The following is a 19,032-nucleotide window of genomic DNA, read 5'->3' on the forward strand; positions in this document are numbered from 1 at the left end:
AAAAAGATGGTGGATAAGATGGAAATCATTTCCCTAAGTACATGTATGAAGACACGGATGGTGTGAATATAGTTTGTACATAACCAGAGATTTGAAAAAATGTGCTCTATATGTGTAATATGAATTGCAATGCATTCTGCTGTCATATGTAACAAATTAGAATAAAAAAATTTAAAAAAAAAGACTCTCCACTAAAAAGATTCTAAATTCCCTTCCTCAGCAGCACTGGCTAATTGTGGAATATTCCTGACCCTGACAATACTGATTATAAAACCACTGACTTAATAGAACCTATAATAATATACTGATAAGACATACCCAATTGCATATTGTGAAAAATATGCATTTTGGAATTGAAGAAACTTTTGCTGAATGCTCTTGACACTAAGCCTGAGTTCAAGATCTTCAGTGCAAACTGACATTTTGAAGGCTGTAAAGGTCTTGCAGTAAAGAAATCAGTTTGTTTCACCTACCATTTCCATGTTATCACTGACATGAAACTTTGTTTTCTTTTTATAAATTATATATATTTTTTTAAAGAGAGAGTGAGAGAGGAAAGAGAGAGAGAGAGAATTTTTAATATTTATTTTTTAGTTCTCGGCGGACACAACATCATTGTTGGTATGTGGTGCTGAGGATCGAACCCGGGCCGCACGCATGGCAGGCAGGCGTGCTACTGCTTGAGCCACATCCCCAGCCCTATAAATTATATTTTTTATTAAAAAAATTTTTTTAGTTATAGATGGGCACAGTACCTTTATTTATTTTTATTTTTTAAAAATATTTATTTATTTTTTAGTTATTGGCGGACACAACATCTTTGTTTGTATGTGGTGCTGGAGGATCGAACCTAGGCCGCACGCATGCCAGGTGAACGCGATACCACTTGAGCCACATCCCCAGCCCCACCTTTATTTATTTTAATGTGGTGCTGAGGACTGAACTCAGTGCCTCACACCTGCAAGGCAAGCACTCTACCACTGAGCCACACTCCCAGCCCATAAATTATCTTTTAAAATATATATATATTTTTAGTTGTAATTGGACACAATATCTTTTATTTATTTTTATGTGGTGCTAAGATTTTTACCCAGCACCTCACACGTGCTAGGCAAACGCTCTACCGCTGAGCCACAACCCCAGCCTGGGACTTAGTTTTCTAAGGAATATGCATTACTATTCCAGTCAGTCGTAGTGATCCTCGCAAGAGACTTAAAACCACAGGTATTCAGTGGGGTCCAGGAAGAACTCCTCTTAGAACCTTACTAAACCAGCATCTATTAAAACTGAGTGGCTGTTTTGGTTGTTATTTGAGGCCCTTCAGGTGATTCCAGAGGAAGAAGGCTTACCTCCATCCTATAAAAAAATGAAGACAGGTTGGAAATAGTTTATAAAAGATATAAAATGTCTTTAATATTTGATGGCCTCATTCTACCCTAAAAGCACAGTCTAAAGGCCACAGTGATCATCATTATTATTATTAGTGATTTACTTATATTTACAGATTGGGAAATTTCACATAAAAATCCTGAAAAATGGGGACTGGGGTTGTGGCTCAGTGGTAGAGCGCTCACCTAGCATGCGAGAGGCATTAGGTTGGATCCTCAGCACCACATAAAAATTTGGTGTCCAGGGCTGGGGATGTGGCTTGTGGCTCAAGCGGTAGCGCGCTCGCCTGGCATGCGGCCCGGGTTCGATCCTCAGCACCACATACAAACAAGGATGTTGTGTCCAAGAACTAAAAATAAATATTAAAAATTCTCTCTCTCTCCCCTCTCTCACTCTCTCTTAAAAAAAAATGGTGTCCACCTAAAACTAAATATTAAAAAATGGAAAGATCTGGCCTCACTGAGGGCAACAACTGGTTTGAGTTGAGGCAGCATCTTCCCTGTAGTCCCATAACCCAGTCTTTAAGTGAACTACTTTTTTCATTTTACACGCACAGTGCTGTAGCTATCTTAATTACCAATGTATTTTCTAAAGCAACATGAAAGAAATGTGACCTAAATAGGCTTTTTGATGTGATTTGTGTTGCTGGGGTAACTGATAAATTGGGTCTTCCGAAGCCATGTTTACTCCCTTTCTCATCCATCTGTGCATCTTTGCTTGGGCTCTTCCCAACATGGAATTTTTCACCGATTTTCCAAAATACAGCCAGCTCAAGCCAGTCTTCCTGATGTATTCAGCAACTATAGCTAATGGCTATCTCTCCCTCAGCTGAACAGCCTGTACCACCTGCTGTAGCACTCTGCTTTGCATTTTTGCTCCACTGGTTCAGATGTATACAACCTACAAGGCTGAAGTTTCTACCTACCTGCATCCCATAGTTTGAGCACAAAATGGTGTTCAAAAGATTATCTCTGAAACATGTCTTACAGGTATGCAGTTATTACTGAAGCAGTGCAGGAGTATGGTTTAGTGTAAGCTCTTGAAAATTCAATTTTTGACTCTACCATGTGACTAAGGCAAAGTTACTGGGGCTGCAGTTTTTTTCATCTGTAATGGGGACATTACATAGCAAGTTATTAGGACTCAATGATAATGCACATAAGGCTTCATGAAACACAAATTCTAGCTAGTTCTGGGTTTGAGTATCACCTCCTTAGTGAGGTCCTCCTTACACCCCTTTGGCAGCCTCAGCTGACCTGGTAGGCTAATCATTGCCCCCATCCACCTGGTGAAGGGTGGACAGCTCAGGGCTGCATGAATGACTCCAGTGGGTGGTACAGGAAAGGGCTGGATACTATAAAACTCAGGGCAGTTCTTAGGGTGAAAGGGACACTCCAGAGAACATTGCTTGAGCAATGCTCACTCCTCCAGGCCGAAAACAGCTTGAACTACAGCACCAGAACACCATCTCCATGACCGGCCCTCCTCAGCAGAAGTGAGGCTGCAGGGTTGGAAGCCCCACCCCCAAAGGGACCTAAGGCCAAGGAGAAACCTTTTGAATGTAGAGGGCTAGGCAGGACAGCTGTGCAGACACAGTATTTAGTGTTTTCTTTGCTGAGATGATACCTAGGGCTGGTATGCATGTGACCAGGCTAAGGCAAATGATATTACCCATTTCTCACATTGTCACAAAACCTCAAATGCCTCCTGCCTGGAAAGTGAACTGCCTTCATGTTTCCTGCCTGCTTATAGGATTGCACATACTACAGCTACAATCAACTGCCTGCATTTCACACCATTTCAGTACTCCAAGAGAACCTGTATTTTAGAACATTTTGTATTTCATACTGCAACCCAAAGATTTTGGACTAAGAGCCCTCAATCAGCACCAGTGCAAATATAAGTTCAGAGGACCCACATGGAGCTCAGAGAAAGTGAGACTTCTTATTTTAGAGGAAAAGTTTGAAGCAGGGCTACTGGTCACAGCAGCTTCTCTTCTTTATTCTAAGACTTTTTATCCAAAGACATAAATTTTTATGAAAAAAAGTAAATATGCTGTATCCTTATGGCAGCCCATTAGAAGGAAGACAAATTCAAGAAAAAATATTCCCAGCTGGCTTCTTTTGTAGGCCTTCCCGATGAGCCCAATGCAGCCATGATGTAGACCAAATGCTTCTGTGCCTGCTGCAAAAAAAACCCACCATCTGATTTCAGGAAACTGTTAAGTACTTAAAAAAAACCCTCACGGACTTCTCAACTATGAAAGAACTAATCCTCAAAGTTCAAAGGCCACCTCAATTGAGCCACAAGTAAAATGGATGGCTAGTTTTTGAACAGAAATATCACCCAAACTTCCCTTTACAGATCCAAAGGCTGATAAGGCACTAAGAAACCAAACCACCAAAGTACCACACATAAAACAAAATATCTTCATTTTAGCGTTTTTAATGCAAATTGTAAATATGGTTATTTTATTCCTGCATCTTCTCAATTGTTTCTTCTTTATATTTGCCCTTTTCCTTTCCTACTTGGCGAGACTTGGCCTTCCGTTCCAGGATCTTTTTGCGGTCTTTGTCCAATTTTAGCCTGGTGATAACCACCTGCAGAAAATATGAAAAACACTCCCACGTTTTAAATAATTACCACCAAAAAGGCCTTAACATCCAATCCCATTTACTAAACCTGCAGAGCAAATGCTTAAACATGAAAAGGTTATTTAACTGTTAGGACAGACAGGCAGTATTATGATTCTTTTCATAGCCTCTTCTGTGCTTTATCACAATGTCTTTTAGTGTGAAATGTAACTATTCTATATCTCTCTCGCACCCTAGTTTTACAAGTCAACCATGTCACATTTTTTTGGTGTGAATTCTATAGTTAGTAAAATTAAACATGGCCTTTCACACATGCTTCAACCTGCAAAATTTTAATGAAACAAATAATGCAGATCTTATTCCAACAAACCTAATCCTAAAGGCATCTACATTATCATAATTCCAGTCTTAAAAAGGAAAGTGAAGGGAAGAAGAAAAGGATATTCAACATGAAACTCAACATACTGACCAAAACGGATTGATTCACAGTCTGATTTGTATTTCATGATTGAGACAGAAAACATTCAAATAAGTGAATGTACTTCATCTTGACATAGATGAAAAACTAGGGTTGATGCGAGGAGGCTGAGTAACAAGACATTTTATACAGGGTGATCAGGAAAAACTCTAGATAAAGCAAGAGGACCATTTAGGTAAAAGTGGACCATTTAGGTAAAACTATCCAAAGGCAGGAGAACTTGGTACAATATTTGCCTAGCATGCACAAGGCCCTGAGTTCAATCCTCTGGCATCACAAAAAAACAACCCAACCAAAAAAATGACACACAAAACCAAAACTAGCAACAGATAGAAACCTGGGTCCCATCCCCTAATTCTCAGTAGGTCTGGGAACCTAGAATTTGTGATTCTATCAAATTGCCAGCTAATGCTGCCAATCAGCACATATTTTCTCAGTAACATGGTTTAAAACACTTGAGGCGGCCAGGAAGATCAGAACGTGTAAGAATGGAAAAAACACTGTCAACAAATGGCTGAAGAGGGGACATGAGGTAACATCTTGTAGTTAACTCTGACAGAAATAAGAAGACAAGATTCTAAATACCATGACAGTAGCCAAAAGGTGGGGCATGTTGGTGCACACCTGTAATTCTAGGTATTGGGGAGGCTGAGGCAGGAAGACCACAAATTTGAGGGTAGCCTTGAAAACTTAGCAAGACACTGTCTTAAAACAAAAATTAATGGGCCGGGGATGTGGCTTAGTGTTTAGAGTGACTTTTTGAGTCCAATCCCCAGTACCAAAACAGAAAATCTTACCTGCTGATATGGGTACGTAATAAATGAATTTTAAAATGTTATTTTTGGCCTGAGCAATTGGGAGAATAGAGCTGCCATACATTTCGATGGTTAAAAACTCTTTGAGATCTCAAAGGCAAAATCACAAGTTTGAACATTTCAGGTTTGAAATACCAATTAGCTTATTCACATCGAAATGCAAAATTGTCAACTGGAAATAGAGTTCAGGAAAGGGGTCTGGGTTGAAACCATCAACTTCTATATGCCTGAAGTTCTAAGAATAGAGTTAAGAGATGAAGATGACTACTCAGCCACTCCAAGATCAACTGTGTCAAAACAAGTACAAAAAAGACAAAACAATGGTCATTGGATTGGTGATCTTGACAATAGCTGACCTAGTGCGAGACAAGAATATGACTAGAATAGGTTTAGGTTAAGAATGGGGAAATCCTTGCTCTACAGATCAGACTGATTAGAGTTGAAGTGGCCTGACATTTGTAAGGCCACTGACATGGGGAGATGGGGAAAAGAAAACATGGCAAAATTTGAATACAGAATTCTAAGTGAAAGATATACAGGTGTTTTATTGTACTAGAATTTTGACACTGCTGTTCAAAAATTAGATTTATGGCAACAACATACGATCCAAAAAGACCACCTGGTATTTGAATGCTCACTCTACATGACCTTTACAATAAAAATTTTTAAAACCTGGAATATGAGGGTTGGGGCTCGTGCCTAGAACATGAGACACTGGGTTCAATCCTCAGCACCACATAAGTATAATAATTTAAAAAAGGTATTGTGTCTATCAACAACAATTAAATAAAACTTGGGAAATGGAAATTAGAGACAGCAATAACAAATTGAGTTCCAAAATTTGTGAGCTGCCAATAATCATTTAGATACAATTACTGTGCATGGGATTTTCTGCCCATGTTTCAGGTTTTCTTCATCTGTAGATGGTTTAAAACCTACCTCACAAGGTTTAAAGCTTATTTGATTTTGCTGAACACACAAAACAGAGCTGGAGCTCTACTTCATTTTGTAATACCCAATTTCCTAGACATTAAATATGCCAATATTTAGATTGTTGGTCTATTAGCTTACTAATTGCTTTTGAGTAAAAGGCACAGTAAATATACATATAGAATGAATGTTAAGGACACTGTGATTTCAGTGACATTAGAATTTTCAATATAAATACAATATTGCTTTAAGATATGGTTTCCAGGGATGGAAATGTAAGTTGATGGTAGAGAGCTTGCCTAACATGTAAGGCCCTGGGTTTGACTTCCAGCTCTGCAGAATAATAAAAACATCACCAAACCAAAATCACATGGGTTTCTAGCATATCTAAAACTAGGGATGCTCTATAAATGAGCTGTCACATTTGGCAACATTATCGGCGGTAACTGTCTTCTGTCAAGTGTTCTCAAAAACACCTACCTTGCTGGGGTGAATGCCCACATGGACAGTTGTGCCATTAGCCTTTTCCCGCTGAACCCGTTCAATATAGATGACATATTTCTTCCGGTAAACCTGGACGACTTTGCCAATCTGTTGACCTTTATAATGTCCTCGCACAACCTAAACACCAATTCAAAATAACAGAAACGAGGAATGAGAATCAGTCAAGAAAACTGTGAATCATTTATTCACCATCCATTCTATCATCATATCTATAGGACTCTTCAGTTTTGAAAGACTTAATCATTAAATATGCAAACAGTTCTTAGTTTTAATTAACTTGTAAATAAATCATGTCCCTATCTACAGTGATGATTATTACACCCCTACCAGGCTTGTTAAAGGGAGCACACTTTGGCTTTATGCAGAAGCTGTTAACAAACATGTTACTCTATCTCAAAAATAACAACAGCACATGTACTTAATTCAATGCCCACTGAATAGTCCAACCCAGTGGTAAATAGGGTGGGGAACAAGTACTTAGTAAACCAATTCTTTGACAAAGGTTAACTGACAGAATTCCCTATCCCAAACATTCTAGTGGTCCTCTGCCTGCCAGAAAGCAACTCAAAGTACTTCTGAACAGACATTCTGTTTCAATTTTATCTAGCACTGCTATATCTTGAAAACAGATAAATCTTCCTCCAAGATCTACAGGCAGTTTTAGCACTAGTACAGCAGGGACCTAGTGGTTGTTCTTTCTTTAGTCATCAGCTGCAGGTTATACCTAAGAAACTCATGGAAATTTTCACTTAAGACTTGGCAAATTATTTACTAGTAAACTCTATCATATGGTACTACTACATAGGTCAGAGCTTCTGAATCCCAGATTATCAGTACTTCTCTTTTTTGGACCGCAATGATGAAAAAATTAATCCCAAAGTAATTGTTCTGATTTTCAGTCTTGCTCTTTCATTTAGTCACTGCTGCATGCAATACTTTGGAAAGTTGACTGCAAAGAGAATTGACAGGCACATACTTTTTTTGGTCCCTGGTGCTATGTGTCTTGCAAATCTGTTCTGGGAAGCCAATGTCTCATAAGCATCTCTCAGAATGCAATTCTTTTTGAAAGTGTGTGGGATCATCTGTCAAAACATGAGTAAGTAGGGATACATACCTGAACTTCATCATCCTTTCGGATGGGCATAGATCGAACATTGTACTTTTGTCTCAGCTCTTTGGAAAGAGGGGAAGACATAATCTTCCTGCGAATGTGTGAAGGTGCATTGAAATGCCTTTTGCGGTTCTTGCTTCGGTCAGAAGTCACAAAAGGATTGAACTTCATTTTGGCTAAATAAAAAATTAAACATACCCTTAAATGATCAAAGTCTCATCTAGTTTTCAAACAGCAACAACAGGTTCATCTTTGAATTGTTCATAGAAGACTTCCTATCAGTTAACTGCATCAAAAACTGCTGACACTTAATGGCCTATGAAACGAAGTTCGCAATTTAAAAAATATTTGCGGGGATGGTATCTGTATCTTTAAGGAATATAAAGACTTTTCCTTTAATAGCTCATCTTTAGCTAAAAGCTTTGTGTATGTGTGTGGTGCTGGGGATTGAACCCAGGGCACTTTGCCACTGAGCTACAAGGCCCCAGCCCTTTTCTGGAGACGGGGTCTTGCTAAATTGCTGAGACTGGCCTCGAATTTGCCACCCTCCTACCCCAGTCTCCCATGTTGCTGAGGTCACGAGTGTGCGCCACGGCGACCGGTTACAAACTTTTGTAATCTCTAAACTCCTTAAGCATCGTGTGAAGGAGCCAACACTGTATTTTCTAAATTAAGATAAGGCATGTCGAATACTTCAAACATAACATGAGGTTTTAGAAGATCAAATTAACGATCTTCTTTTACAAACTTGAGTGTGAACACATTCAGACCCTCCAAAATCAGTCAGCCGCCGCCCCCAACCTTGAGCCTGGAAATTCCTGCAGAGAACTCGGGTCCAAAAATGGTCGAGAGCACTTTGAAAGCTCTACAAAGACTTTAATAATCACAGTTATTTCCAGGTGGTTCTTCAGGAAAATACATTGCTGAAGACTTTTCGAGTCCCCAAATCTCCTCTCATTCCCTCTCAGGTTCGCCTGCCCCTACGCAAGGTTAAAACCATCCCGGCCTCCCTCCTTGGTTGCTATCCGGCCGGCAGGAGAATCTCGGGACCCTCGGCGTGGAGAGACACAACCCCCCAAAACGGATGGCTGCAGATTACACGCATTGCCCCGCTGACTCCTCACCCGCTGCCGCTTCAGCGATGGCCGCAAAAGGGAAGAGACCTACACGCTTCTTCCGGTTCTGTAAGTTAACGGGAGATCTCGCGAGATCAATGTCTAAGCTTGAGAAGGGTGGCGAGTTTGAGCGAGAAAACTAGAAAGAAACCGACGGCTAGCGCCACCTAGTGTCTCGGAGGGGAACTGCGAGGAACTCGTCCTTGGGTCTCCCTTCAGAGATTTGGGCGCTGCCGCTCATTCTCTGGATAGGGTGGTCCCCGAAAGAAAAGCGGGGGTTTACTCAGGGGCCGACTACTCCAGTGGGTGATGAAGGATTGAGTGGTCCCAGGGCTGGTCCCATCACTCCTGGGTGTCGGGAGGTGGGCGCCCCTTTAGCCAAAAAAAGGCAGGTCCTACTTTGTTCCGCCTGGTGGCGTCGGAACCCTGGCCTGTTGGTCACCCTGTGAGCTGGAGCAAAGTGGAGTCCTCCAGCGAGCTTCCTCTGCCTACAAATCCGACACACACACAGTGACTGCACTGTGGGGTGCACCAGAGATTCGGATCAGCGGGGGCGACGGGCCGTCGAAGGACTAGGGCCACCGATCACACCCCCGCCCCCGTCCCGCCCCACCCCGCGGAAATAGATCTGAGTCCTTATTTCTAAGGAGCTCCCAGGTGTAGCCAAGGGTTCTGGTCCAGACCACACTGTGAAAGAGCCGGGCATAGGGATGCTCAGGGAAAAGGGGTACGCTCCCCTGCAAATGGATTCTGAGGCATCAGTTTCTGTTGAATGAATAATGCAGATGTCACACTGTCAGGAGACAAATTTCATAATAATACATAAGACAGTAGGGAGTTTGCTGAGTGTTGGGGACATTCTTCTACGCCTTTTATGTTAGCTTCTTTAATCCATAAAATAGTCCTGTCAATGCTGTTATTATTATTGTCCCCATTTTTACAAATGGATCAGCTGAGCTACATATAAATGAGAGGAACCGGTGAAAAAGTAATACAGAACCCATAGTTTACAGGTGAACCCATGTATGACCCCAATTTGTAGAAACTCGGTGAGGCAAAGCAAAGAGTGAGAAACCATATATCCTTGGGGGCCCAGAGTCCAGTCAGTAAAGAACATGTGTTTTCATTAATTTAAAAAATATATAAATATATGATTGTGTTCTTTTTTGGGGAGTGGGGAAGTTTACTGGGGATTTATCCCAGAAGCAATTTACCATTGGAGCTACATCCCCAGCTTTTGTTGTTGTTGTTATTGTTGTTGTTTTTCTTTAATTTTGAGACAGGCTCTCACTAAATTGCTTGGGACCTCACTAAATTGCTAAGGCTGGCCTTGAACTTGAGATGCTCCTCTGTCAACCTCCTGAGCCACTGGGACTAGGAGTGAGTCCTCACCAGGATGGTGAGTTGTGTATTTAAATAGGCTGTGAAGGAAAGAGTCCTGGATTTTATTTGTAATTAAATTCACTGAGATACCCTTTGCAGCCACTTTACTCAATGAATGCTTATGGAGCATCTTTCAACAGGCCAACCCTGAACTAATCATTGAAGCTACAAATAAGGCAGAGAATGTGCTTGAGGGAAGCTGTTGTCTAAGCTCCAGACCAAAGGAAAAACAGCTCCCTGACGTGGTGCATGCCTAAGATGCCAGCGACTTCCAAGGCTTAGGCAGGAAAAGCAATTCAGTCTCAAAATAAATAAAAAGGGAAGGGGGATGTTGCTCATTGGTTTTAATCCCCAGTACTTCAGCCCAACTTTTTGTGCTCCTGGCAGAAGAGAGTGCTGGAATCAAGGAAGATTTCTGGGGTGAGATCACTCTTGACTGGGTTTTGAAGAATGTTAAAATTAGCTCCATAAGGCACTGGGAATAGCTGGAGGGAAGGTATGGTGGTGAGGAGTAGCGTGACATTTTCTTTCCAGGAACCTGATCCTTGTGGCTAAAGAGAAAGGTATTCAGGGGGAAGTCGAGGGGCGCTGGGGCCAAACTGATTTTGATTTGGATGCTGAAAACCATAGGGAGTCACAGAAGGCTCTTAGCTTGCCTTCCTCTCTGGTCTTCATGGTCTTAAGGAAGAGTTTTTTCATTTCCTTAAACCTTTCCTGTCCCCACCCTTTTCTTCAGGTCTCCCTCATCATCTTCCTTTTCTTCCTACAAAGACCCACTCTGTTTCCTTGGCTCCCATCATCCTCTGCTACCATTCAGCCCTCTCCGGCCTCCTTACTTCTCTTCCTCTAACAATGAGTCATCACAATTAAACCTTCAGCCCACTCTTTGGACAATGTGTCCACTTCATACAGTGAGAATATTGTTGGCCTATTGACTGTACCCAGAGATGAAAACTACCAGTTGCCTAGTTATAAAGCCTCTTTATCTTAACCAGTGCCTGTTGGGTGCCCTGGCTCTACCCTGCATGATTCTCTGGCAGCTAGTCTTTCCCTCACTTCCCTATATTTCTCTAACATGATTTGAAAATTAGATCAGGTCTTTGTGAAGCCCCTAAACACACCAAAGCAGGGTTTATATCTAGATTTCACATCTAAAGTGGAATAATTTTTTCCTAGCCACCAAACTATCTCATTCAATTCAGGCACACTGGCATACATGCATTATGCAAATATTATCTTATATTGAGCTCTTACTATTTCTAAATTCTGTGTCAAGATAATGGAGATTCTGAGATCTTTTAAGATCTAGCCTCTCTCCTGAAAGAACTTTGCCTAGAAGAGGGGACAGACATGTCAACCAAGAACATGTGCTAGGAAGATGATGGGATACAGTGTGTGTAGGGGGAGCATAGCTGTGATCAGTTCCCCTGAGTTAGGACATGGGAAGTCTTAATAGGTCGCCCTGTTCTGTTTCTGGAAAGCTAGGAAGATGGGGGCGGGAAGCGTGTTCCAGGGCTCAGTAAACTATGTTATGGTTCCTTAAGCTTACCTGGGAGGCCTAGACTGTCAAGTATATATTAAAGATTATTATGACAATGGGAGGTGGCAGTGTGTGTATGCCTCTGGACAAGGGAAGGAAGAGAAGAGCAATGGAGTTTTGACCCCGGGCATCCATCCTCTAAGTATCTAGTATCTGACTGTCTAACTACTTACCTACCTACCTATCCATCCGTCTATCATTTATCTGATGGTATCTTCCCTGTAGAGCCCTGACCCCAGGGTGGTTGCTTAAAGCAAACGATTTTATTTAAGAAAGAAGAAGAAAGGTAGAGAAGGGGAATGAGAACAGACACATTAAATAACAGGACCCAAAAAATTGTATAGAAACTTAGGAATGTTGAGAAGATTAAACTTTTTGCCTTACTTATTGAGGGTCATTTTTTTTTTTTTTGTACTGGGGATTGAATTCAGGGGCACTCGACCACTGGGCAACATACCAGCCCTATTTTGTATTTTATTTAGAGACAGGGTCTCGCTGTGCTGCTTAGTGCCTCACCATTACTGAGGCTGGCTTTGAACTTGCAATTCTCCTGTCTAGCCTTCAGAGCCGCTGGGATTACAGGTGTACAATCCTGTGCCCAGCAAGATGTCATACCTCTAACCAGACAAACGAGTCCCACAGAGCCAGTGATCAACACTCTCGAGTCACAGGACAAGTGGCTTGGCAGTTCTTGAATGTTTTCGGGTTGGTCTCCCCACCAGGTACAAAGAGTGTACACTGAAGATCTTTGGCTTCTAATATTTTTCAATTTGATTTTTTTCCTGGGGTCTCATACTTGCTAAGCATGTGCTGTATCACTGAGCTATATCCCCAGCCCTCAATTTAATTTTTGCATAAATAAATTATACATAAAAAAACATAAATAGTGAGCTGGGATTGTGAATCAGTGGTGGAGTGCTTGCCTCCCACGTATGAGGCACTGGGTTCGATTCTCAGCACTACAAAAAATTAATAAATAAAATAAAGGTATTAATGTCCATCTAAAACTAAAAAATACTTAAAAACCTCACAAATAGTCAAGTGAAAACTCTTCCTCTTATCTCATCAGTTTATCATCCCCTTCCAGAGGGATAATAATAATTGATCATTGTTATTAGTTTTTCATGTATCTTCCCAAATTCTTTATGTAGAAATAAGCAAACAAAAATATAAATTCTCATGTCCCCCTCTTTCTATATACATTGTAGTATCTGATATCTGCTGTTCCACATCTGGATTGTTTCCATTTGCCATTGTGTCCCAGAGATGTTCCTGATCATTTTATGAGTCCTTTCTTGTTCACTTTATAACTGCACTGTAGCCCCTAGCCATAAGTTAAAGGACCAGAAGCCTATTGATTAGCATTCGGGGGTTTCCCCAATCCTTTGTTATTCTAAGCATACTGCAATTATATAATATTATTCACACGTCCCTGCTCATACATGTAAGTGTATCTGTAGGATACATTTCTAGAACAGAAATTGCTGGAAACTTTGATAGAAAATGTTAAATTTCCCTTGATAAAGAACTTTACCATATGCATTCCCACCACCAATTCCCCTACCTACCTCAGTCTCAGTGGCAGAGAAAGTTCTCATTCAGGGTTTGATAAGCAGATTAAAAAAAAAAAAAAAAAACAGAATCCCAGTTGTGTGGCTGTGGCTCCGTAGTAGAGCACTCACCTGGCATGAGTAAGGCACTGGGTTCGATCCTTAGCGCCACATAAAAATAAAATAAAGGTGGTGTCCACCTATAATTGGATAAAAAGGGCTGGGGATGTTGCTCAATGGTAAAATACCCCTAGGTTCAAAACCCAGTCCCCCCCCCCAAAAAAAGAATGCTGTAAGAATTTTAAATTGCATTTCTTTTACAAATAGATCGGTGTTAAGGGGCATTTGCATTTGTATTTTCCATGGATCTTTTTAATTCTTACATGAATTACACTAAAAGTCCAAGCTCAGAACTTCCCACCTGCATCACAGAGTCTTTGGAATCTTTGAGAAAATATAGACCTTTATTTAAAAAATAGCTTTTGGCATTCTTTGAAAATAAAAGAAGTACCATCTAGGAGTTACTGCTGAATGATATGAAAACACTGCAGGTATTTTGAAAGAAACTCTGGGCAAATACAACAGAATCTGAAAAGACTTCAGTGAGGTCCCTAGAAATTCACAACATTTTAAAGCAGCTTGGCTGAGGTGAAGACAGACTCATTAGAGTCTTTGCAAAGTTTATTTTTGTTCCTAAAATAAATACCCCCCATTCCACTGGCACACGCCCCCCCATAGCACCTATGTTCTCTGGTCTCAGAAAAGGCATAAGGAAGCTCATAAGTGTTTTAAATTTGATTTTTTTCCTGGGGTCACAAATATCCCTGCATTGTGGACCCTACTCCCTAGTAGTCCCCAAATGATGACCACCTGCAGCTATTTGGGAACCAGATAAGAGGCACAGTGCTATTTTTCTCCATACAGATAGCAAACTTTGATAAGAGGGGTATGGGTTGTGGAAGGCTTAGTTTTGGCACTTGGTGCCAACCCCCTGTACTTGTGACAATAGCTGGAGGTTTTTTGCTGCTTTCCACCCTCCGTGCATGGTTGGCTTATGGGCCTCGGACAGCCAATAGCTCTACACTTGCATACTGGTTCCTCAGGCAAGACCCACTGTGAGCTTTTCAGGTGGGCCTCGTCAAGGGTCCTCAGATGAAGCAGCCTTGGATAGCAGCTGGTTCTTGGCATTTGTTGAGACAGCAGTGTCCCCGCCAAGCACAGCTGTTTTCTTCTCCACCCTTCCTCGCCCAGCTTGGCTTGAGAATCCACCTCAGGAACTGGCCCAGCTGGTGCAGCTTCTAATGAATGGTTGGGTCATGAGAAGGAGGAGGACCTGGGCTGGGAGGGAGGCGGGAGCCCCCAGGGGTTAATTTGCCCACATAGTTCTCAGCTGACTCCAGTCTGGCCTGTCGAGCTTCCCCTCCACTCCCTGCCTTTCATTCCACTCCACCCTTGAGAACCCCAAAACTTAAAATCTGGCCCGTTCCTTGAGAGGTAGGTCCAGAGGACTCAGATCTCTGACTCAGTTTGTGGCCTCTGTCAACAGCCCTTGTAGCCTCAGCTTTCCCGGCTGACCCTCTTCTGTTGCTTCCCCCAGCCAAGCTTGGGCCACAGCCTCTGAGATCAGCTTCCCACTCAGGGAAGATGTTCCAGGCTGGTGAATAGAAGACAGGGAGGACTGGGATGCTGGGAGGGTTGTGTACAGGTGCTAAGATTCTGGGAAACCTGAACCTGGGCCCTGGCACCAACTCTACTACTTGTTCTGGTTTGCATTAGAAACCTAGAAAATCCCCAGTGAGAATTCTGGAGGAGGTCTGCCACTGGGCCCCCATCGGGCAAGACACAGGCCAGCAGAACTTCCTTGTTCTGAAGGAGGCCCCCTTGGCTTCAGGCTTGTCACCTGGCAGGTGACTGCACCTTAGGGCTGGTGACCCCATGGGCAGTGACCATGGATCTGCCCAGGCTGCTCAGTTCTGGCCTAGAGGAGTGGTATTTGCTGAGGATACACATAGGGGCCACAGGTGGAGCACCTGCTTCTCAGGTCAGCTCAGCTGTCGCCTCCCTGCCACGCTTTAACTCCTGCTGAGACCGGGTGGGTGAAGGTGGAGCACAGCCGTCATACTTCCAGCCTCACGGTACTGGATCCCTCTCTCTGTCCAGGCTCCTTCCTCAAAGCGTGTTTGCAACCAGGGCTCCCTCCGCCTCCACCCAAGCCATGGTTAACCAGGCTACAGAGCAGCTCTCAGGCTGGACCTCCCTCCTCTGTCCCTCTGGGTGACACCACTCATGCCTGCTTCCTCACCAGCAGCACCCAGGGCAGGATGGCTGCTACTACAGCCACCACGGCGATGAGGGTGATGAGTAGGAGGGCCCTTGACCGACAACAGAAGGAGCGGGTGGAGCTGGGAGCGGGGGACACCTCCGAGAGCTCCGCCAGGCTGCGACGCGGCAGCACGGTGTCCTGCTCTCCCAAGGGCATCCCATGGCGACTGATGATGAAGATCTGCGACTCCCGGGGCAGGCTGGGCAACAGATCCAAGGAAAGCTGGGTGCCCTGACTCGAGGATGGTCTCCAGACCTGCTGGGAGATGGCCAGAGGGTTTGTGTGGCCCCCACGGTCTGGCGAGGGCACAGAGGGCAGGCCCACCGGCACAGCCAGGGTCTGCGAGCTCTTGTCCAGCATGGAGGGCCAGCGGGAGCTCTTCTTGCTGAGGAAGGTGACATAGCGGCAGATGGGGCAGACGATGGTCCTCTGTACCTGCCCGTCCACCTGGGTGGACAGCAGATACTTGACCAAGCAGTCGTGGCAGAACACGTGGCCGCAGCTCAGCGTCCGGCTAGCACCCTCCAAGTCCCGGAACTTCTCGTAGCATACAGGGCACTCGCTGCCCGAGCTGTCCTTGCTCTCCCCTTCTGACATGACCCCCTCAGAGAAGGCAGGGTTTAGCTGGTCAAAGGACAAAGGTGGAGGATCATGAACATCCAGGCCTTTCTTCCTCCTTCCCCCTCCCCCACTTCCTAACTTCCACCCACACCCCTGCCTCAAGGGATTTCTCTAAGCTTTGTCTTTCTCTAACCTTCTTCTTCTTTGTACTCCCACTCTTTCCGCTTCTGCTGCTTCTCTTTAGTGCCCTGATTCAAACCAAAACCTAAGACCTAGAGACCCAAGAGTCTTAGGAAGCAGACGCACAGAAGCTTCTGGAAGGGGCGCTGCAAAACAGATGAGAGATCCAAGCCACGCTGGATTGTGAAAGGAGGTGTGAGGAGCGTGATGAAAACTACCCCCAAGTGCCCGATGCCTCACCCCAACCATGACATGTACTCATGGTGAGGTCACTACCTCACCTCTTCCTGGTCCAATGCAGAAGTGAAGACAGGAGGACCCAGTTCCCAGGGCAAACAGAGAGCTAAGAAAATGTATGTCCTGGCTCAGTCCAGTCTTCAATTTGGGTCCGTATCCAAAGTGGCCATTTTTCAGAAACCGCCCACTACTTCTTAACCTTCCCCCTCCGCTAGGATTGGCTGATGCATGAATTTCCTCCAGCCACTGGATTGCATTCCTCTGTGCTAAGGGTGGATATAAAGCTATGACTGTTTTAAAAATAAAGCTCAGCTATAAAGAAGAATGAAATTATGGCATTTTCCAGTAAGTGGATGGAACTTGAGACTGTCATGCTAAGTAAAATAAGCCAATCCCAAAAAACTAAAGGCCAAAGTTTCTCTCTGATAGGCAGATGCTAACACTTAAAACCAATCTGAGATGTGAAAGAAAATAGGATTTTTCTTTCATTCATTATACTCATCTCTTTTAGCCATCTCCAAAATTCAGGCAGCCTAACTTACTGAAAACAACTTTTACTTAAGATCAAGAAAGGTTAAAAGGCAGGAGGGGAGGAAGAATAGAAGCTCACTGGATTAGACAAAGGGGAATGAAGGAAAGGGAGAGGAGATGTAGGAAAGACAGTAGAATTAATCAAACATAACTTTCCTATGTTCATATATGAATACACGACCAGTGAGACTCCACATCAAGTACAACCACAAAAAGGGGATCCGAGTTAGAATAAGTTATACTCTATGTATGTAAAACATGTCAAAATTCATTCTACTGCTATGTATATCTAAAAAGAACAAATAAAAATATGTAACATGTAAAGAATAAAAATTAAAAAAAATAAAGTTCAGAGGGGCTGCGGATGTAGCTCTGTGGTAGAGCACTTGCCTAGCATATCTGAGGCCCTGGATTCAATCCCTCGTAGAAAAGCCTGGAATTTACACATGAAAATGCCTGCTGGCCCTCCTCATAGTTAAACACCTACCATGCTCAGTCATTCTTCAAATTCTTCTTCCACGGCCGCCTAAGGCAGTCAGAGAACCTGCTGATGAACCTCAGTGAAGGCAGATTCTCATTCTTGGAGGATGTGTTTGATGTTTGGGAAATGGCCAGAACTCACTGGGAGACAAATCTGGTGAAAAAGTGAAGGAGAGATTAAATGGCATGATATTGTTTGAGATTAAAACTATGGGGTCACTATAAAGTAACATGGTGGGTTGAAACAGTATCTGGCTACAAAGGAGACATCCCCAAAATGCTCTCAGCAAGAACTCTCCATGATTTCAAAGAGAAAAACCCGCTTGGATATGTGGTGACATCCATGGGTCTTCATTTAAAAGGCCCCAGTATCACAACTGTGTAGCCCAAACCTATCTAGAACAGCCTCTTTGGAAGGAACCATGCTTGTCTGTTATTGATTATATTCTTCCTTCCATGACAAGAGATAAAAGACCCCAGACACCCTGACAAAGTAGTGTGGCCATCCCTGAGGCCCGACAGACATGATGGAAATGAGATCAGCTACTGGGAAGGACAAACGATAAAGATCACAAATCTTTTGGAATCGCTCTGCTCTCTTGGCCTGGTTCCAAGTCCATTTTGCCAAGTTGAAAATATCCTATCACTAAGAAAGAGTAAAAATATTTGGTGATGGTAATGGGAGACCTAGGATCATGGAATCAGTCCCAAAACCGTTGCAGAGGGTTGCAGATTTGGTCTCTGAAGTGAGATTTGGTGTCTAGGTGAGGGGAAGGGAGTCAAGTGTTCAGATAGTGGAACCAGGTTTTAATATTTGATACATACATTTCTGACTCTATTTATAACCTTGGCCAGGTTTTCTAACCTCTTTGAGCCTTACTTTCTTATCTGTAAGATAAAGTCGACTTTCCTCCTAGAGTCCTGAATTAATGCAAGAATATGGCACACAGTAAGTGCTCAGTAAATGAGAGATTTCACCGAGAAGGAAGATCAGAGGGGGCTTTGGTAACCTCTGTTATGGTTCTTAACTAAAAGAGGAGGCGCTTCTCCTAAAATTAGAATACCTGATCAACATGACCATAGATTAGTTAAGTAATGGGCAATGAATAAATATTAAAACAGTAATTCTGGGGTTTGTCAGTTTTCATTTCATAACACACTGGGAAATGCCTGAATTAACCAAGGAGTTATTATCAAGATGACCATGATTTTCTCAAGCTAACCAATTACCAATATGTCCTCCTGCATTTCATAACTCCCCATAGGTATACAATAGTAATTCCCTTATCCATCCATCCATCCATCCATCCA

The 19,032-nt window shown here is 42.9% G+C and overlaps 2 protein-coding genes across 2 annotated transcripts; both read right to left on the reverse strand.

Annotated features, from left to right (window-relative positions):
* Window positions 1–3,814: 3,814 nt before the first annotated feature.
* On the reverse strand, window positions 3,815–9,099 carry Rpl26 (ribosomal protein L26). The gene is made up of 4 exons (XM_005332855.5): window positions 8,946–9,099; window positions 7,825–7,997; window positions 6,687–6,827; window positions 3,815–3,989 (listed from the first exon to the last, which is right to left on the reverse strand). The coding sequence occupies exons 2-4, from the start codon at window positions 7,990–7,992 to the stop codon at window positions 3,861–3,863; spliced, it is 438 nt and encodes a 145-aa protein (XP_005332912.1). The 5' UTR covers window positions 7,993–7,997; window positions 8,946–9,099; the 3' UTR covers window positions 3,815–3,860.
* Window positions 9,100–14,122: 5,023 nt separating this feature from the next.
* On the reverse strand, window positions 14,123–16,329 carry Rnf222 (ring finger protein 222). Its single transcript, XM_040270608.2, has one exon. The coding sequence runs from the start codon at window positions 16,327–16,329 to the stop codon at window positions 15,694–15,696; it is 636 nt and encodes a 211-aa protein (XP_040126542.2). The 3' UTR covers window positions 14,123–15,693.
* Between the last annotated feature and the right edge of the window lie 2,703 nt (window positions 16,330–19,032).

The sequence above is a fragment of the Ictidomys tridecemlineatus genome, chromosome 3 (genome assembly GCF_052094955.1).
Source record: "Ictidomys tridecemlineatus isolate mIctTri1 chromosome 3, mIctTri1.hap1, whole genome shotgun sequence".
Taxonomy (NCBI): domain Eukaryota; kingdom Metazoa; phylum Chordata; class Mammalia; order Rodentia; family Sciuridae; genus Ictidomys; species Ictidomys tridecemlineatus.

Bases quoted from the DNA above. Each gene is read 5' to 3' on its own strand.
- Rpl26 (XM_005332855.5), bottom strand. From the start codon at position 7,992: ATGAAGTTCAATCCTTTTGTGACTTCTGACCGAAGCAAGAACCGCAAA. The intron at 6,828-7,824 runs GTATGTATCCCT...ATTGGTGTTTAG, and splicing joins GAAAGGATGATGAAGTTCAG to GTTGTGCGAGGACATTATAA. The intron at 3,990-6,686 runs GTAGGTGTTTTT...TATTTTCTGCAG, and splicing joins TGGGCATTCACCCCAGCAAG to GTGGTTATCACCAGGCTAAA.
- Rnf222 (XM_040270608.2), bottom strand. From the start codon at position 16,329: ATGTCAGAAGGGGAGAGCAAGGACAGCTCGGGCAGCGAGTGCCCTGTA.